Genomic DNA, 21,663 nt, shown 5'->3' on the forward strand with positions numbered 1-21,663 from the left:
ATCAAAATCTTTTAGTTGTTCCACGTACAAGACTAAGAACCAGGGGGGGGGCAGAGCTTTTCAGGCAGTGGTGCCAAAGCTCTGGAACTGTTTACCACTCTGCTGACTTGAATTTTATTCTTTTTCCTTTAATATGGTAATGTTATGTTTTAACATGGTGTTTTATCTGGGTTTTTTTGATATTGTGTTTTAATTATTGTACAGCACATTGTGACTTTTTGTCTGTGAAAAGCACTAAATAAATAAACTTTACTTACAACAACGCTCTATCACCTGAATCCTGTTGCTCCTATGTGAGAAGGTGATGCGTTGGCTTATGGTATGTTGCAAATTTCAGTAGGGCTGCAACTATCGCTTATTTTAGTAATCGAGTATTCAATCAATTATTCCATCCGAGTAACAGTTCATCTGCATATTTTAACTTCCGTACTGCAGTTTTTCCCTGTGTGAAACAAACAGGGTGGATGGAGCAGCTACAAAGTTCTCTTTTCTTCACTTACTGATCAGGTGGTTGATGAAGGACCTCCAGCTGTTTCCCAGTAAAGGTTTAATGGAGGTTACAGGGAGGAAACTTTCTTCCGCTCCATCTGAGCTCACCGGCTCCGCCTCTTTGCGCTTGGGCAGACGGACTGCACGTAAATTAGATTCAACTCATTGTGCGCACAAGGCACACAACGAAATGATCGTTCCAGATCACTCATCCAGAGCCGAGCATCTGCGGTCATGCAGCCAGAGACCGTTAGGCAATGTCGTTTAAGTGTCTTGCCCAAGGACACAACGCAACGCAGGGACAGAAGCTCGAACCTGCAACATTCGGGCTGCAAGGTGAGCGCCTACCCACTGCGCTACTGCCACAATGTCAGCAGCAGCTGACTGCTGCTGTTGCGTCATCAGTGTTTATGTTGGAAAAACTGGGGGCTGCATGAGCGTAATCTTGTAATGCTTTATATTCACAAGCATTCTCCTAAATACGTTTCTACTGCAGGTCTATATTTAGTCACTAATCAGGGATTAAAGTATAAAAAATATTTTCAAGGGGAAGGGGTCCTTCCGGTGCCGGACGCGGATACTGAATATCGGATCGACGCATATCGAAGACTGAAACCCTTTTAGACCAGACTAAACCAGTGTGGGTTTTAAACTTTTTATATAGTGTGATATGTTGCATGTAGCACGTTAGAAATATGTTTTGTTAATTGGGACTCAGAACTCTTTAGACGACACATCTAAGTCGGACTCTGTGAGGATTATTTTAAAGCAGAACCTGAGCATGAACATGAGAATGATTCAGGGTCAGATTTATGAATCTTTTTACCAGAAACCAAACTGTGTGCAGCCCAGTGCAGCAGACATGTGACCTGTACCTGCTGGAGGAGCAGCTCAGCCCGAGTCATTCACTCTTTAACCTGATTCCCTTGTTCTTTGTTCTCAGATCCATCTTCATCTCACAGGTTCAGTGAGAAGCAGGCAGAGAGCTGGAACAAAGATCCTGCAGCTCTGAGCTTGTGGAGACCTCAGAAGGAGATGTTCTACAAACCCAGCTCTGAGCTCTGCTGCACAAATGTTCAGGTGAGCTGAGCCATCAGTGATTCACCTGGACCAAACCCAGGTGTGTGCTGGGAAACAGAGTTCGATTGTCTTCTTAGGCAGTAATTCTGGTGGGGGTGGGGCTTGTGTGTGTGTGTGTGTGTGTGTGTGGTGGTGGTGGGGGTTCCAACAAGTGTAATGCAGTAAGCATTGTTTATTTTTTGTGTTCTATGTGTTAATGTTTTATTAAAACTGATAATTAGAAAATGATGAATTAATTAAAGTAGTTCTGAGAACAGTGTCTAAACAGCTGTAATGATTATAAATGATGATGATATAATAAATCCCAACATGTCCAGAATGTTCTTCCCAGTTTCCCTTCCAGTAAACGGTACTTCCATCATTAGAGCTGTGATTTTCATGCCTCAGGTTAAACAGGAGATGCTCTTGTATGATAATAGATTAAGTGGAACCAGGAAATATGAACACATCACTGCAGCACTGACACATTCACACTGACCGCCTGTTCAGACTTTAACATCTTAACAATGAATTTAAATGTTTTTGATCTGAATCCTATGAAGGTCTGATGAAGCCTTATTAAGCGTGGGTGCTTAGATCAGTGAATGGGGCTCTGCTCGGTACAAAGGTCAGCGGTTTCGACTGTGGAGCATTCAGCTCATTGGAGTTCATGACCTTTAACCTGAGAGAGGCAGCATGATTGCCAACCATGTCCACTTACACCCATGCCTTACTTACTGATTTGTTCCTGTAGTTAAAGGTTGGCTGAGCTGCAGTGGAGCAGTTTTCATGGACTGCTCCTTCAGTCTCAGCAAAAACAGAAGAGTCCTGACCTGCCCAGAGATTCACTGTTTGTACAAATCTTCTAATGTGGGTCAAAGAGATTCACATCCACACATCCTGTGGATCAGCAGGCAAAGCCATAGGCCTCATTCCATGGATGCAGACTGGGCTACAGCATCATCAGTAATGTCAGTAACACATTACTGCATTCATGGTGTTTGGACGTCTGCAGGGTTTACCTGGATTGTTCGGTCAGTAGAGAATAAAGCTCTAAAATGCAGGACTATTGGTGGGGACTGCATGCTGGGCACCAGTGAACACCAAAACAGTGAAGTGGGTGGTACCTGCATCAGTGAGCTTTCAGATGTCTGCAGACAGCAGCAGCGCACACACACCTGCAACAGGAGGACAGAGGTCATGAGGTCAGGCAGGTGGGATAAGCTCACCTGCAGCAGTCAGCAGAAACGGACCTGAAACTAAAGAACTGATCAGAGGTCAAATGGTCGCCCTCCAGTGGTGGAAACCTCTCAGTGCCACATTATCTCTGCAGGTTTGTGGTTTACAGTTAGAAGGAGAAGCAGAGGTTAGATCTCCATGTCCTCATCCCTCACTCACTCACACACACACACACACACACACACACACACACACACACACACACACACACACACACACACACACACACACACACACACACACACACACACACACACACACACACACGAGCTTTGTGTTTCAGAATCATTCAGCTTTAATGGCTGAAAGCTTTAATGCTCACTAATGTATTTGGCTTTTGTTTGTCAGATGTGTTAAAATAGAATTTGGTGATTATTTCTGAGGTCTGCCTTCACCTGTTTTCACCTGGTCTGTAACATTTCCCCCTGGACAACTCTGGATAGAATTCAACACAATTTCATGTTCAAAATCCTAGAAATATTTAGATTTGGGGAAACTTTGATGATAAGCACTGTGCTGAAAAGATCTCAGTAGAAACAGCACTTCTAGGTTCAAGGAGGAAACAGGCAGGAACTTTGAGCTCTAAGTCTGTTCCCTACAATAATGTGCGTGTTCAGCAGAAAATACTTGTTGCTGCAGTCACGACCCCATAAACAGGAAACAGCTGAGCAGGTTCACATAACCAAAACCACAGACTCACACTGAGTGAAGCGTCAGACGGCCTCATCGCTGTAAGCTGTAAATGAAGGTGAGGAAAGTTTATTGGTGGTCGCTCAGTGAAGGATGACCTGCTTGCTCACATTTAAAATCAGTCAGCATGTCACAGCCTGCTGTCTCCAACAGTCTCAGCGTCTGTCCTTGTTTGTATGAAGATTTCTCCAAAGCATGCACTGATCCTAATTTTTGGTAGTCTGCTATAATAAGGAGCCTTGTTCAGCTGTGTGCAGGGCTGGTCTGTGTCCTTGGTTATTAACATGTGATGATGGCAAAAGTGGCCAGCAGGTGTCGCTGTGAAAATGGTGTCAGACTTTCCCACACAAATGCTTCAAATGTTTGCGCGTGCTGCTCTGGTCATCACTGAGGTGAAGATGATCCAGCAGATCTCTGCTGCCTGTCCTACTGCATTAACTTAGAGCAGGTGTGAGGAGGACTCATCAGACAGCTATACTCTGCCCAAAGGCGGCGCCCACCATTCCACCTTAAACTCAAATAGTTTAAGGTGGAGTGTGTAACTCTAATGAAGTGATGTGTTTGTGGTTGGTGTTAATCTGCTCCTAAACTTCACTGAGTGACCTTAAAAAGTCTTCAAAGGTCTTAAATGTGAGTTTGCTGAAGCTGCAGGAACCCTGCTTTGATCCTCAAACACATCAGGAGCAGCTGCTCCATCACAAACACCACAGAAGAAGAACAACACTGGATCAGGTTAAAGGTCAGCAGCTGTTTTTATCTGCATTAATATCACTGGGACAGTGCATGTTCATGGACATCAGTACAAACGTAGAAGATGGAAAGCTGCCAGATTGGAACTAAACTGCTCATGTCCATCTGTAGTCCCTGGGCAGGTCACATGACTCTATCCAATATCCCAAAGACACACAGACACACAAGAAAAGCAGCAGAGACACAAAGACAAATGGCAACAATCCATCATAGTGAGTTAAAGTGATCACAGGTCTGCTTTGTTGGAGATGAGCCTTCAAAGTGGAACATGTGACCACTGAAGTCCACACCCCTCTGATCATGTGATTATGCTGCACTCCTCTTCCTCAGAGCATCCACCTGTGCTTCCTCTCCTCTCTCCTCCACCTGTTCCAGTGAGGGAACGTCCTCCATGATGGAAAGTGCTGAGAGTTTCCTCCAGAGTGAGACCTCTGTCACAGTTCAGAGGATCTACGGCAGCAGAGACCTTCATGGACACTAAAACACTCAAACACACAACAACATCACACTGACTCCACTCTGACATCACTGATCAATAATCAAAGAACAAACAGATCAAACTGATTGATCAGCCATCAGAGGAGTCGGATCAATGGAGCTGCTTCTGTTCCTGATGATGCCTGTTTGATCCTGGACCTGAGCTCTCCCTGCAGAGGAGACACAAGACAGTCAGACACACACACACACACACACACACACACACACGCACACCTACCTTTGACTTTGAGCTGCACTGTTTTGTATCTGAACATTTTCCATGTGTTTCCCTCCATTGTATTGACCTCACAGATGTATTTCCCGCTGTCTCTCTCTGTGGGCTGATCCAGGGTCAGACTGAGGTCTCCAGTTCTCAGCAGGTCTTCATTCATCTTTGTTCGGTCTCTGTAAACCTGGTGCTGCTGAGGAGTCCTCCCTTCTGGATAAAAGTGCACTCTTCTGCATGAACTGTCCTTCCACTCCACTCCAACATCTCCAGGCAGGTTTTGTGTGGTTTTGAATGGCAACTGGACAGACTCCACCCCCTCCTCCACCTCCACCTGACAGACTGACAGAACAATCAAACATAACACGAGCTGTACAAAGTCTGAGATCAATATGGGAGAAATCTGCTCTCTCTTTCTAGTCCCTGTCAGTACTCTAGCTGCAGCATTTTGGATCAGCTGAAGACTTTTCAGGGAGCTTTTAGGACAGCTGATAATAATGAATTGCAATAGTTCAGCCTAGAAGTAATAAATGCATGAATTAGCTTTTCAGCATCAGTCTGAGAAAGGATGTTAGCTGTAACACTGTGTGAATATGAGGATGAGTTGAAAATCAAATAAAACTGCAAGCCGACCCTCACCCTGAGTAGGATGTGTAAACCATGGGAGTTGGAAGACCCCACTCCCACTCATCAGTATTGAGAGGGATATGGGATGATATGTTGGGTGCATGTGTTGGGGTATGTAAGCGTATGGTGTAAAAAAGATGTATTTGACTATGTGAAGGTAGAGTGCTATTAAAATTGAGGGGAGTGATGTAACACAAGAACTGAGCAGTAGTTCCCTCCACACCGCCCCACCAATCCTTTAACTTCTAAGATGCAGATAAAACTGAGTAACAGGCAGCAGTGAAGAGATGACTGGGCCAACTAAGCAGCTCCACCCACTAATGTCACCTGGTACCTGGCATTAGTGGCTGTCTAACCTTTGACCTGTATCTACAGCACTGACCTCTGACATGGAGCAGCACTTCTTTCTTCATCAGGATGTTTCCGTCCCCTCTGTAAACGGTGCAGGTGTAGGTGTTAGTGTCTCTCTCTGTGGGGTATTTCAGGGTCAGACTGAGGTCTCCAGTTCTCAGCCGGTTTTTCTTCATCTTCGTTCGGTCGCAGAAAAACTGGTGCTGTTCTTCAGGCTGATCAGAGCCGTTCTGATACATGTGGACCATATCATCCTCGTTATCCTTCCACTCCACTTTACCATGTTTTGGAAGATGAACTGCAGATTTGCAGGGCAGCTGGACAGACTCCACCCCTGAGTCCACCTCCACCTTATAAACTGAGAAGACAAAAACGTGCAACATGATTATATCATCAACAGGCCTGATGGTCATATGACCTCCCTGTCCCCTCCTCCTAGTCTCAGATTGTGTGTCAGTTTGTTCCTGATGTGTTCCTGACTCGTTCTTTGGTAACTAGTCACAGCGTCCTGTAAAGAGCTGCAGACATGTTGGATGAAGAGCAGAAGAACAGACACACTGAGCCTCCACAGTTGGCCACGTCTCACACACATCAGCACAGAAACCATGAAGATCTCGTGTGTCTGCTCTGAACATCTGAAGCTCTCCACCACATGACTGAGCACAACTCAAGGAGGAACATTTACTGAAGCTGCTGCCACACTTCCTGTCAGCACATGTTTCCATGGCAGCCTACCACCACAGAAGAAGAACAGCTGCGTGTCAGATCAGTGCAGTGAAGCACACACACTGTTTAGTAAAGTCATGTTGTGGAGCTGTTTCACTGATCAGTGACTGAGTGTGAAGGAGGAAGTTTCTCTTCAGCTCTCTGTATCAGCTGTTTGAACTCTGAACTCTTTCAGCTTCTGGAACAAATTTGTGTGAGAGACAGACCCCAGAGGACACCTGCTAACCATCGGCATTATGGGTAATTTAGGAGGAGAGACTCACCTGACATGAAGTACTGCAGAAAATAAAACGAAAGACCTCCAGAAACCAGAAGAAGAACCAGGAGAACCAGGAGAGCTTTCACCCAGGATGGAAATGGTTCTGTAGACAGGCACAAGAAACAACATGACCTTTGAACTCTGACCTAAATCTACAGCACTGACCTCTGTCTTTTAGCCACATCTGACCTTTGACCTGCAGCACTAGTTTCTGTCTCAGGATGTCTTTGTCCCTGTAGATGGTGCAGATGTATCCTCCTGTGTCTCTCTGTGTGGGCTGTTTCAGGGTCAGACTGAGGTCTCCAGTTCTCAGCAGGTCTTCATTCATCTTCGTTCGCTCTCTGTAAAAACCGTCCTGTTTGTTAAGGTGGTCACTTCCATTAGAATACACATGGACGATCATGAGTTCTCGGTCAGAGCGAGTCCACTCCACCCTGGTGTCCTCGGGCAGGTCAGGTGTTGTTTTGCAGGGCAGGATGACAGACTCTGAGCCTTCCTCCACCTTCACCTCCACCTGCTGGTCTGAGAGGACAATAAACCACAATATGAGCTGTAGAAGCAGCAGCAGTCACACTGATGGGAACTGGAGCCCAGCTGAGGATCTACATTCCTGACCTCTGACCTCTGACCCTGTCCTGTAACCAGTAATCAGATGGTAACTAAATGGAACTGATGAAATGTTGCTATGGTTACAAACTACAAAGAGATCATAATGAATATTTTTGGAATCAGATCATTAAAATCTCTGCTGACACAGTTTGTGACACGCTCATACTAAACCATTTTGATAGTTGACCATGTCACATCTGGCCGACATAAAGAGTCAACCAACATCTTTAAATACACTATATTTCCAAAAATATTCACTAACCCATCCAAATCAATGAATTCAGGTGTTCCAGTCACTTCCATGGCTACAGGTGTATAAGCCAAGCACCGAAGCATGCAGACTGCTTCAGCAAACATCAGTGACAGAATGGGTCGCTCTCAGGAGCTCAATGAATGCCGGTTTGGTTCAGTGATACTGTAGGATGCCACCTGTACAGGTGACCAACTTTCTGCAGAGTCAGTCACTACAGGCTTCCAACCTTCATGTGGCCTTCAAATTAGCTCAGTAACAGTGTATAGAGAGCTTCAATGGGTTTCCATGGCTGAGCATCTGCATCCAAGCCTTACATCATGTAAATGACATGTCGCACCACAGTAATCCTGACATGGACACAACCAAACCTGAGAGTCTCCTTCACATCAGGACCACCTGGATGAAGCTCTGCTGCAGCTTCTAGAAGTTAAAGCTGCGTCTCTGTTCACAGAGATCAGCTTCACAGCAGCTCCTCGAGTCTGAACATCCAAACACTTCCTGCTGCTGATGTCTCTGAGCTGCAGTTCTTCTCACAGAGCTCCATGTTTGACTCTGTATACAGTCTGTAAATGTCAGGACTCTGATCCTCCACATGGAGCAAAGACTGCACAAGTTGTAGCAGTCACATCTGATTTTCTGCTGCTTTCTTCTTTCCACTGAAGTTCAGTCTGTGCTAAATGCTGCTGCTGAGTTCTGCAGGAAGTGTTCCCTTCAGTTTGACCTCTGACCTTTGTCTACAGTACTGACTTTGACCTGTAAATACAGCAGGTGTTGGGGTTTGTTGCTGACCTTTGACCTGCAGCTGGATGTCTCTCAGTCTCCGTTCTCGTCTTCCATCACTGATGGAGCAGGTGTAGCTGCCGCTGTCAGTCAGTTGTGGGTTCCTCAGAGTGAGGCTGAAGTCTCCAGAGTCCAGAGCATCAGACCTCACTGATGTGCGTCCGCTGTAACGCTGGTTTTGTCCTCTAAGATCATCTCCTCCTTCTCTGAGCAGGTAGACAGATTTGGGATCGAGATCACTGCGAGTCCACATCACTGTGGGGTCCTCAGGTATAAAACCTGAGTACTGACAGGGCAGCAGGACAGACTCCACCCCCTCATTCACCTCCACCAGCACAGCCAGGGCATGCTGAGAAACTTTGAGGACACACAAAAAGAAACACAAATGAACTGCATGCTGTGGGTTTGAGTCCACATTTATCTGCAGGGAGCAGAGAGCAGGTTTACAGTCAGTCACTCAAATACAAACTAGATTTAATCAGAAACACTGAAGTCAAAGAAATGTTCATATTTAATCTGTACAAGTTTAAACTGAGTGAAAGGCTGAACTCTTAGAGAGCTGTAGACTAATCATCCTATAAACACCACACAGTGAGAATATCGTCCTTTCTCATGATGGTCAAACAACAGTCTGAGTGCAGATTAATGGGCTGCATTTAGTTTTTAGATTTTCTTACCGTTCACGAGAAGCAGGACCAGCAGCAACATCTTCATCCTCCTTTAAAACATTAAAATCAGCACAAAGTCGTGTTGGGTCTGCTGCTGACTGAACACAGAAACACAACCTCAGCAACTGCAAATGCAGAAAGAAAAGTTCACTTTTGATTTGAAGAGGAAGTGTGCTGCTGCATGACGTGAAACTAAGCAGTGTGAGGAACAGACTGGCCCACATCTTCCACCTCAGTGTTGTCTCACCATGGCTCATCAGACTCAGACATATCAAATGTCATGTGAACAGTATTAGTGATTTTGTTGTCACACCAGATTAAGTGTTTGTAGACAGCAGATGTTTTAGACATTACACGGTCCATACTTTACATACTGACAGCAAACCGCAGTCTCTGCCAGTGAAGTCTTCTATTCCTGTGTAATAGAAAAAAATGTAATTCGAGTTTTGTCTGAATCCTTCATGAATCTCAACTACAACTACAAGCTGAGCTCTGCATCACATTAATTCCTGAAGTTAACTTTATTTTGCTGAAATCAGGTTATGAAAGTGTTGCTGTTTAAAACATGCTTTAAAAAGTTTCTCTATGTCAGCCACTTCTTCCATCTGCCGGTGGTACATGCCGTGCAGAGACTTGTCCTTCCATGATGGTTCCTGTTCTTCGTCCTCTTCTTTCTCAGGTTTCTGCTGCCTGAGGTACTCACTAAGCACATGATCCTTTGTGGCCATCTTCCTGATGTATGCATGGATCTTTGTTGTTTCATCTAGGACAGTGGTTCTGACACTCACTAGTCCCCGGCCACCTTCCTTCAGCTTAGCGTACAGTCTCAGGGTGCTGGATTTGGGGTGAAACCCTCCATGCATGGTAAGGAGCTTTCTTGTCTTAACATCAGTGGCTTCCATCTCCTCCTTTGGCCAGCTTATTATCCCAACAGGATATCTGACAACTGGCAGGGCGTAGGTGCTAATTGCCCGGATCTTGTTCTTCCCATTCAGTTGACTCTTCAGGACTTGCCTTACTCTCTGCAGGTACTTGGAGGTTGCAGCTTTCCTGGCGGCCTCTTCATGGTTCCCATTTGCCTGTGGGATTCCAAGGTACATGTAGCTGTCCTCAATGTCTGCAATGTTGCCTTCTGGTAGCGTAATCCCCTCAGTTCTGACTACTTTTCCTCTCTTAGTTACCATCCGACCACACTTCTCCAGTCCGAATGACATTCTGACATCATTGCTGTAGATCCTGGTGGTGTGGATCAGCGAATCGATATCTCGTTCACTCTTAGCATACAGCTTGATGTCATGTACAGGAGGTGGCTGATGTTTGCTCCATTCCGTAGTCGGTATCTGTAGCCAGTCTTGTTGATGATCTGGCTGAGGGGATTCAGGCCTATGCAGAACAGCAGTGGGGACATAGCATCTCCTTGGTAAATCCTACACTTGATGTTGACTTGTACAGTGGGCTTCAAGTTGGCCTCTAGTGTTGTTCTCCACATTCTCATTGAGTTCCTGATGAAGGCTCTTAAGGTCCTGTTGAGTTTGTACAGTTTTAGGCATTTCAGGATCCATGTGTAATCAATGCAGGCAGTGGACAGATTATTCAGTCTGATCTTACAGTGACTGCTCTATCTACCAGTAGCTGGTGTTTTGCTCCCCTGGTCTCTCTGCCAATTGCTGTCTGGGCCCAGTTCATGTATTGAGCCACATGACTGCTCAACTTACTGCTATGATGCCTAACAGGAGTTGCCATGTTGTACTGAGGCAGGTTACTGACTGGTAGCTGGATGGGGCATTCACACTAGGGGTGTGCAATATATATCATCTACGATAATATTGTAATTGTGTCTCTAACCTGTCTCTAACCTGTGTGTTAGAGACTGAGACAGCAGGAGACCCTGGGGGGAGCTGACCTCAGGTCAGTTTGTTACTTAATAAAAACTGTTTTTGCTGCAGTTTATGACAGTTCAGTTTATATAAAAACTGTTTTTTAAAGTGAATTTCATTATTTCTGCCATGACTGAATAAAAATGAGATTTAAAGAAAATCTCCTTTAATGTTTCCAGTTTAACTGTTTTAATCTGATCTGAGATCAGCTTCACTGATAGATGATGGCTGTCTGACAGCCACATGAGAGACCTTTCACTGAGTCACTGTTAAAGGTCAGAGGTCAGTCACAGTTGCATGTTCTCAGAAGTGACTCAGCTTTATAGGTTTTAAATATTTCAGTACACTTTGGGAGAATGAAATATTTTAATTAAAGAATGCAGATCGTGTCAGAAAAATTACTCCATTATGAACAGATCCAGACTGGATGAGATGGAAAATGACTGGAGCCTGAACTGGATCTGGACCATATCTGGTCTGAATTCCTGATCCTGATCCGTTTGGATCCTCCTGCTGTGCAGGTGGACTCGGACACAGTTTGCTGATCAGTTATAGAGCCAATGATTACCGATTTAGGTGATTTTTGGTGGAAAATATGTTGAGATTAATACTCATCACAACTTTCATATTATTGACATTTAAGTCACTTTAACCCTTTGGGGTCACCGGTGACCCCTGTGGTAGTACAGTTAGTATTCAAATCATTTCAGGCTCAGCGTCACTCAAACATTCACATCATCTCCAGTTATGTGTCACGGCCGGCGATAAGACAGGCGGAGAAGAGCAAAAACTCAGGACTCCAGAGGTAGGCATTATGTAAACGGTGTTTATTTAGGTTCGGGGGCACGAATACAAAATCCTTCTGAGGGTAGGCGAAGGGAAGACACAGGGAGCACAGGAACACACAGGCACAGAAACATTAACGACACAACAACATGCAGAGAAAACACAGGACTTAAATACACAAAGGATCTGATGAGGGAAGAAGAAACAGGTGGGAACACAGGTGACGCTGATAACCAAGACGAGACCAGGGGAAGCAAAACTGAATACAACAGACAGGGGCTGGACGGCTATCAAAATAAAACAGGAAGTATGACGAGGGAACAGAGACGCAAACCTGACACAGAATACAGGGAGACACAAGGAACTAGAAATAACTGAGGGCAAATACAAAAGATAACAAAACGCAACCCGAGAAAACCGAAACCATACCAAAAAAAACATAAAACACTGGGCCACCGGCCCAGGACATGACAGTATGTTCTTGGTCACAGTTATTGCTTTCCCTGAATCCCTGTCAAGACTGTCTTGTTGTGTCATGTCTAGTCACTTCCTGTTTTGTTTTGTCAGTCTGGCCTCTTGTGCATTATCATCAGTTTTGCTTGCCTTGTCTCATTAGTTTGATTCAGTTCACCTGTTCTCTGTGTGTTTTTAACCCTTGTGCGATCTTGACATTCTGTTTACTCCCCTTGTCAAAAATGACCCGCCCTACCAAAGCCCCAAAATAAAGCAGGTTAATTGAATTTTAAATCCAAAATCTATTTTGCATGATGAAACAACCTGTTATTTATCAATTCAACTCAATTCAATTCATTTTTTATCATGTATTTTTTGTTGCATAAAACAAAAACACAATCACCAGTGAACAGCATTATACTTTTTTTCTTTTTTACAACCAATCAACTGTCAAAACAGTTTTGTTTTACACAGTAAAGGTTTAAATTGCTATTAAATAAATGTGAAGTAATTACTTCTGAATTAATTATATTGATGGCTCTGATAGCTGCCAGTTTGTCCGTCACACACTTTGCTGGTCTTGACTCACGGCTTTCAAATCTCAGCATTCTTGAGAAAGTGGGAAAGATTTTCAGCAGCATTGTGGCACGAAAAATTGCCCTTCCACTCTCTGCATCCCAGCAACTATATGTAGCCTGGCCACGGGACCGATATACACCTGCTAATATCAAAAGCCCTATGTAGCCACACAGGTCAATCTCATCCATATTTTTCCAGTTTTCTCCATATTTCTGGAAACCCTCCAAATTTGTATTCTCCAGGATGATTTTTTCGATGGCTGGTGTGATGAACAGGAGAAAGGTGGATGAAATGTCCTGGACAAGGGCAGCCCAATACCTTGTTGGCCCTGGAGTCATCCTTATGATGTTTGATGCTGCTGTACTTCCCAGGTTGCTGTCTGAATTTGACGAGGACCATGCAACTTTGCCGTTCTTTGACAAGTATGGTGCAGTAGTCTGTGGGGCGTCCTGCTCCACCCAAGAGTCCAGAGCTGATGGGTCCCCCTCCTTCTATGTCTTCTTCCTGCTCTTGGTGGAGATGGACGCCTTTTTTTCTCTCTCCCAACCCTCTCCTTATCCACCCTGCTTTGCTGCTTGGCTTAAACTCAAGAGCCTCTCTTTACACATCTCCGAAGTAGAAATTAAAACTATGGATTTGATCAGCTGGTCTCTCAATGCTATTGATCAAATTTTCTCGATGATGAGATTGGGAAAAGGAGAACCGTCTTCTCCAACCGGAACTTACCCAGCTGGCTACATTTTGGACTCCTGGGGACACCTGAGGATAATGTGCTTGGCAGGTTTGTCCATTGAAGACGTGGAAGATGCTTACATATTTGGCTTATTGGTAACAGGATACTTTCTTAATGGACTTGGAGGGTTCCTAACATCGGGAAATTCAGAAAGTCTGGGCAGCCGTTCGGGCCTTGACAAGACTGCCTGGTCAATATGAAAGTATGTGCAGAGCATTAACCACACTCAGAATCTGCTGGAGCTGAACCGGAAGCGAGTCTTGTGGCTTGTAGGCCAGTTTCAGTCATGCCTGTGGATGAAATGGTTTAAATCTTGGAGAAGTGTATGTTCTGAAGGCGAGGAAGAACCAAAAGAATTCGACTAATTGGAATTCGCCATTGAGAGGTTTCAGTAAGACTTAAGGCAGTCAGTAAATTTTCAGCGACTGCCTGTACCTCAACAACTGCATAATCTGGAATTTGGCCCCCCTGCCTGGCCTTGGATAGCTGGCAATCTCATTTTCTCCTGGAAGTTATGTAAACAGATGCTCTTCCCCGGCACATCCCATCTTGTGATCTGTGTGAACTGGTACTCCTCGCGACCGTTTCCTGATGAACACTCCACCTTTATCAGGACTGTTTAGTTGAGGGAGAGCTGGGTCAGCTCCACAGTAACCCTGAACCCATCCGCCTCCATCGGCTCCCTCCATGCACACCCCGTTTCCCACCCTAACACTTTCCCATGCAGTGCTGGTAATTAATTTGTTTCCTCAAATAAATACAATCATATTTATTTGCCCCAGAGTTATTGATCCAGAGGTCTGAGAACATATTTCTGCATTTCTTCAGAGTTTCTTTTGAGTACTAGAGAGCCTTGAGCACAGTTGTGGTCTGGGGTGTGGTCACTGTGGGCCCTGGGGTGGATGGGTACTTTTAATGAGTGTTCATGACACATCTGTCCCTTCACTTTTTATAGCACTATAGCATTCACACAGTTATACACATGCTTTCCATGCCATACACTCACATACACCAGCACATACACCCAACACATCACCCCAAATACTTTGAGTTGGGGGAGGGGTTAGGCAGGTCGTTGCACACCCCTGTTTCCTACACCCTTCCCAGGGTCTGGGGTGGTTGGTGATTTGTGGGCTGGGTCGACTGCTTCCCAGGGTTGCCACTAGCTCTGGCTTGCTCGTCCACACTTGATTGGAGGGACTGATGAGGATTGGTGTGTCTTTGTATGTCCTTGTATGATTGGTATATGGGTGTGTGTAAATGAGTGCGTGAGTGGCCTATATGTATATTTATGTATTTGTATATGTGGGTATGGGTATGGGTCTCTCTCTGTATTGTATGTGTACAGCTGGGCCTGGGTCTGGGACCTGCTCAACCTTGGTCCCTGTGGAACATGGTCATGCAGGGTGGGGGCTATGTGTTCTGCTGTGTGTTGGGCGCCTGGGGCCTCAGAGCTGTATTCTTGGTTTCTGCTTGGGTGCCCGGCCTCCAGTGGGTCAAGAGGATCATTGCCTCTGACTCTCTGAGGCTTTTCTCCTTTGGCTATGAGGGCTCCATTTACGGCCTCCCTCCTTAGTCTTCTGGGGTGTAAACCACAGGTCACTACATTTTCACGTACAGGTGTTAAAAAAGTGTCAAAAACCTGAAATTACAGCTGACCTGTAATGTTACATGAATTTATGTGAGCATAAATGGAGTCTGGGTCCACCTGTCCTGGTGTACCTGTCATAAACCCTTCCACAATGAGAAAACATGATGCAAACAAGGAAGACATATTTCCATATGTGAATGAGTCTCACTCATTCACAGTCCTCAGTGCAGTGTTTTCTTTCCTTCTTCCGTAGCTACATGTATGAGTCCTTTCATAACTGATACCTGTGCTGAGTCTGGATGTTGTGGAAACAGGAATGTGTGTATTTTAATATTCAGATGCTGGGCAGACAGAGTTGTCTGTGTTAATACAGTGTATCACAAAAGTGAGTACACCCCTCACGTTTCTGCAGATATAAAGTATATCTTTTCATGGGACAACACTGACAAAATTACACTTTGACACAATGAAAGGTAGTCTGTGTGCAGCTTATATAACAGTCTAAATTTATTCTTCCCTCAAAATAACTCAAATAGCTCTGCGGTATGTCGGGTGGTTCTTGGGCACCTGGGCCCTGGGGCCCTGCCGCCGGCCTGCACGGGGGGCTGGCCTCTGGGGGGGCCGGTTTCCTGATGCCTCGAATTCCCTGGGGCAATTGCCCCTCAACTGGGGGGGGGCTCCATCTGGGACCTCCCTCTCCCCTCTGCTGGGCTGGGTATGCGGTTGTCGCTGGAATGTGCGGCCACAGGTTTTCGTGGCTCTTGATGGGCTGCGGATGGCTCGGATTTCCTGGGTCCTTCTCTGCCTGCCTCTGGCTCCTTGTGGGTGGAGCGGCGGCTTTCTGCCCTCGTTGGTAAGTGCATTCCATGACACAGACACTAACGCAATCACAGCATAACAAAATTGTTGTTCTTATACAATCATGCTTCATTTTGTTGTGCCTTTTCCACATAGTTATTTTTCCAGGTATTGCTTGTTCTGTTTTGGTATGCTGTCTTTTCTTTTTTTTTGTAGTTGCAGCATTTGAATTGTTTTGGTTAGTTTAGTGGTGCTCTGTCCTCTTTTTCTGTTTTCTCCCCTTTTTCTCTCCTTTTTTTTTTTTTTTCTCCTCAGCCTGTCAGCTGTAATTAAATGTATATTTACACAAATAAATAAATAAAATAAAACACACAAACAAACAAACAAAACAAAAACACAAACATTAACAAGAAAAGCTTATAGAGACTCTATAGAGCTTTTCTTGCAAGGTTCCAGGTTGGAACCTGATGGAGGGCATGTGGGACATTTATCTTTAATTTGAATGGTGCAGACTGGAAACTCGATTTAGGACCCCCCCCCCCCCCCCCGCCCCCATCTCAAACAACAAATCTGATCTGCTCTGTTTGATTCAGTTACTAAAACATGAGACAATTAATGAGAATCAACATGAACACTACAGAATTAACCAGCCACATTAAAATAATTATTAAAAACATGCACTTCCTCTGTGTGTTAGTGTGCTATCATCTCCTATCGATGCACTTCCATGAATACAGACCCCGTCTACCTCACCGGGGGAGCACCGGGTGGCATTTTGTATCACAACAGACAAACAAAGGTTCTTTTTGTCAGTTTTGGGAACTCGCCAAACAAACTTAAACCTGAGCTAAAACATTAACTATTGAAAAACTGCACATCCATATTTATCCGGGAAGACAGCTGCAGAAGGACTTCTCAACAATCTGCATTGTGTTCTTTTCTGTATCATATACAAGCACAGCTACCTTATGAACAGCTGCTTAATATGCAGGAACTCACCTCGTTTGTTATGATGTCATCGTTTGTCATTTTGTTAACCAAACACAGCCTCTTTGTGTGTTATGAATATGATATTGCATGTGTGCAACATGGATGCTGATGTTATATAAGAATGATAGTAAAATAATGTGAGAACATATTTTAATTGGACCGCGCCTGTTTATTTTTTTACACTTTTAGAATAAACAAAACATTAATTTGAGTTTTGTTTGTTTTTTTTTTAGAAAAAAGTCATCTTTGTTAGCAACAAGAACTTACATTCATTATGTTATTATTTTTATCAGTGAGGAGAAAAACAACGGAGACAAAGTAACATAGGTGTACCCCCACCTCTTACACTATGACAGCTGGGATAGGCTCCTGAACAGGATAAAGGGAAGAGGATGGATGGAAGGATGGATGGATGGATGGATGGATGGATGGATGGATGGATGGATGGATGGATGGATGGATGGATGGATAAATTAAAAACTACCCAGTCAGCAGTGCTACACATCTGGATCAGAAACGTGTGTGTCTGTGGACATGTGACCCTCTGATGATCCATCTGTCAATAATGACCTCACTCCCATCATTCTAAGCTCCGTCTGAGGCACAGGTCAGAGCTGTAAAATCAGCTCTTCTTGGAGCTTCTTGGGTCCAGATTTGTATATCAGCACCAACAGAGTCAAATTCCTCTGCATGGATGCAGACATGCTTTCACCTCTTCAATCTTGTTGTTGGGATATAAACGACTGTCCGGTGTTACAGCAGGCTCTGAGTCGTTAATAGTCTTTATAATCTATAAGAGGGTATCCACAGGGGGCAGCTGCCGGGTCATTAAACACTTTTATAAAGTATTTGTTGTTACAAAGAATCATCCGTCTCCCAGTTTCTGTTTTAATTTTTCTCTTTTCTTCCTGCCTGTAAAACCTGCCAATATCATATTACACATGCACCTGAGTAAATATAAAAAATAGAAATGAATGAATAAAAGGAAAAACATTAACAGGAGGAGCCTACAGACACGTTACAGAGCTCTTCTTGTCAAAGCAGACATGTTTGGTGTATCAGTGCATTCAGATCATGATTCTGGTCAAAGCTGGACGGCTTTATAAAACAAACTTTACTCTCACACCCTTTCATGCTCCACCTCCACAGGTAGCTTCATTTTCACACTCAGGTGTTAAAAAGTGTCAAAAACCTGTGATTACAGCTGTGAGTATGAATGGAGTCTGATTGTCTAACAGAGGGACACCTGTCCAGGTGTACCTGTCCCCACGCCTTCAGTAAGAAAATACGATGCAAACAAGAAAGACATATTTCCATATGTGAATGAGCCTCACTTTGTCTCTGCGTGTTGGACAGTCTTCAGTGCAGCGTTTTCTGTTTATTTTCCTTCTTCCGTAGCTCCATGTAAATGAGTCTTTCCATAACTGATACCTGTGCTGGATCTTTGTGTTGCACAAACAGGAATGTGTGTATTTTAATATTCAGATGGGGGGCAGACAGAGTCGTGTGTGTTAGTATATATGATTATTTCCTGCAGAGCTGCCTTCATGAGCACGTCCACAGCAGAAGAACCAGAGGTAAGTGTCAAAGCTGGACTTCATGTTTGTGGGTACAGAGGTGGTGTGTCCACTACATCTGAACTGCTGCTTTTTCCTTCACGGCTTCTTTCAAACAGATGATCATTGATTAAGAATAATCATACATTTATTATAGCAGTGTGTGACATATACTCTAAATCCTGTCCTACCATTGAATATCCATGTGTTTGCTTCTGTAGTATTGATATCAGTGCTGACGTACGGCGTCCATCAAACACAGCAGAGCTGCTGAGGTCATCGTTTCCCTGCAGAACAAAGAAAAGTCCTTCTGCTGTGACAGAGCCGCCATGCAGTGGAGTCTGTTTCTGCTTCTTCTGATGGGTGAGTGACTCATGCTACCAGGGCTCCTTTGGTTTCCACCTGAAACCCTCTGAGTCTGATCAGGACTCGTTAAACACCTGTACTCTTACTGATGACATCAGGGATTTACCTGTGAACTGGACGCTTTGATGGTGAAATGAGTTTCCTGCTTGTATCAGCGCAGATATTCAACCAGATTTCTGCTGTTTCAGGTCAGAGCTTCTTCCTCACATGTGGCCTGTATGAGTTCCACTTTATTAATGTGAACAAGACCTGGGAGGAAGCACAGGCATACTGCAGAGAGAATTATACAGACCTGGCCAAAGTGTTTGACCTGACAGACATGAGAAGACTCCAGAACTCCACACAGTATAAAGGAGAAGCCTGGATTGGACTGTACAGCAAACCAGGAGAAAACAGGACGTGGCACTGGTCTCTGCCGGGGGTGGAGGAGTACTCTGAGAAACAGTACTCTGACAGTAACAGCTGGTGGGGAGATAAGGAGCCAAATGATAAAAGATCCCCCGAGAACTGTGTGGCTACAAAAAACAAATGGGCAGATTTTCAATGTAATCAGACTAAGGGGTTCATCTGCTATGATGGTGAGAATATGTGGACATTAATGTGATAATATAATATTTAATAATGATATAATCTAATTTATAATCAGTGTTGTATCAAATATTCCTGATTTGAAAGAGTCAGTTTGAAGAATGAGACAAATGACCTGATAAAGATGTTTTTGTGTTTTTCTGTTGGTTCGACAGAAATGATGAAAAACAATAAAACATTTCATTTGATTTATGAGGACAAGAACTGGACTCAGGCTCAGAGCTACTGCAGAGTCAATCACACTGACCTGGTCAGTGGACTCCATCAGATAAACAGCACAGAGTTTAAGGAGCTGAACAGGTCTGCAGGTTTCTGGATCGGCCTGTTCAGAGACACCTGGAGGTGGTCAGATGGGAGTAAGTTCTCTTTCAGACACTGGGACATGGACTCATTCAATGATGGACTCAGCACAGAGGAATGTGCTACGACTCTGTTGGACAGATCAGGAAGGTGGAGCTCTGATGGATGTAACCAAACAAAGCCTTTCTTCTGCTATGAAGGTCAGTTGGAAAGGATTCATCTTTTCCCAAACAGGAGAATCCCTGAGAGGATTCAGGTCAACAATGATGTGTTTGCATGAATCTGTTTGTCTGTATCAGGTGAAATATCAGTTTTAGCTGCATGCGCGGCATCTTCAAAGATTTCTCTCTGTGGTTATAATAATAAAGCTCTGTCTGCCTTTCCTCAGTTGTGTCCCTCACACACCACAGACACACTCACATGTGTAACTGTTTGGACCTGTTTGTCTTGTTTGTGCTGTTCACATTCATGAAAATCAAGGATTCTGTGTTCTTTGTGTTTCTGATCACAGATAAAGTGATCCTGATCAAGGAAAGCAGGACCTGGGAAGAGGCTCTTTATTACTGCAGAGAGAAGCACCACGACCTGGTTTCCATCAGCAGCTCTCAGCAGCAGGGATGGGTCCAGGAAAAGGCCAAAAATGCTTCAACTCCTTTTGTGTGGCTGGGGCTGCGCTACACCTGCACCCTGGGGTTCTGGTTCTGGGTCACTGATGAGACCGTCACTTATAACAACTGGGACTCTAACAGCACGGATGACTGCAACATGTCTGGAGCCATGGCCTCAGCAGGAAGCCACGCATGGAGCCGTCAGCCTGATGATGGCATGTTTAATTTCTTCTGTTCTAAATATTAAAGCTGCACTAACAGGCTGCTTATTCACCAACTCAGCATCTTTCTGCCTCTGTAATGTGAAAGGGTTCTTTAAAGGCATTATGGGAAATGTAGTTGTTCACAGTGAGGCTGTAGCTTGTGTTTAATGTGCTGTTTATTTTCTGCATCAACAACAACAGGGTCGTTTCCCTGGAAACAGAAGAATTAAGTATGCAAACAGTGTGTAATTTCTGATGTTTGATGTGGTGGTGAAACTCTGGTGATGGTTATAATGTAACAATGCAGTTATTGTATGAATTCACTGTTGCTCAATAAACTGTTAAACCATGTTTTCTTTAGTCATCGTGATTTACATGAACAGCACATATGATTAAAATAAAAGCATTAAAGTAGGATCAATATTTAAATAAGGTTTCAGACGTTCATCCTGTTATAAAATATGCTGTTACGCTTTAGCTGAGACATGAAAACAGCCTCAATGATTTAAATCGATTCATCAGGAACATTCTGGACCTGATTTATGCTGTAAATAAATGAGATCTATAACCATCTATAACCATGTAATAGACCATTAAACTGTCCTCACTGCTCTGTCATCAGAAATCCTCAGAACTGCCTTCTATAATATCAGTAACACAGAAACTCGTCAGAGCATTCAGAGAACCTCGAGTGTGTTTCCCACACACAGGGCAGCTCAGGCGCCTTCATGGGCAGCAGGGAGGTGACGCCATCAGCAGCAGGGTTCCTGGTTTGATCCCAGGGTGGAGCCTCTCTGTGCGGGTTTGCTGTGGGCGCTCTGGCAGACGCGTGTGTGTGTTAGGTCAGCTGGTGAGTCAGAGGAGTGCACAGAGTAAAAACACTGACAGTTAAATCTGTCTGAGTTATCAGACTGAGTGGATTCTCCTTTATTTCCAGGTCATTCAGGTGCAGGTGCAGATCTAATGTCCTCTGTGTGACCTCTGTGTGACCTCTGCTCTTTAAGTGCACGTATACAGCCACTCCACCACAGT

The 21,663-nt window shown here is 44.4% G+C and overlaps 2 protein-coding genes across 2 annotated transcripts; one reads left to right on the forward strand and one right to left on the reverse strand.

The window, feature by feature from the left end:
- Positions 1-696: 696 nt before the first annotated feature.
- Positions 697-20,675, forward strand: LOC115775643 (macrophage mannose receptor 1-like). Its single transcript, XM_030723114.1, has 6 exons — positions 697-825; positions 1,433-1,569; positions 18,788-18,929; positions 19,121-19,387; positions 19,676-19,901; positions 20,327-20,675. The coding sequence occupies exons 3-6, from the start codon at positions 18,896-18,898 to the stop codon at positions 20,673-20,675; spliced, it is 876 nt and encodes a 291-aa protein (XP_030578974.1). The 5' UTR covers positions 697-825; positions 1,433-1,569; positions 18,788-18,895.
- LOC115775677 (uncharacterized) lies at positions 4,206-9,329 on the reverse strand. Its single transcript, XM_030723154.1, has 7 exons — positions 9,213-9,329; positions 8,545-8,892; positions 7,083-7,415; positions 6,898-6,996; positions 5,940-6,266; positions 4,943-5,272; positions 4,206-4,874 (listed from the first exon to the last, which is right to left on the reverse strand). Exons 1-7 carry the CDS (start codon positions 9,247-9,249, stop codon positions 4,783-4,785), a joined length of 1,566 nt encoding a protein of 521 aa, XP_030579014.1. The 5' UTR covers positions 9,250-9,329; the 3' UTR covers positions 4,206-4,782.
- Positions 20,676-21,663: the final 988 nt, after the last annotated feature.

This window comes from Archocentrus centrarchus, unplaced genomic scaffold (genome assembly GCF_007364275.1).
Source record: "Archocentrus centrarchus isolate MPI-CPG fArcCen1 unplaced genomic scaffold, fArcCen1 scaffold_24_ctg1, whole genome shotgun sequence".
NCBI lineage: Eukaryota > Metazoa > Chordata > Actinopteri > Cichliformes > Cichlidae > Archocentrus > Archocentrus centrarchus.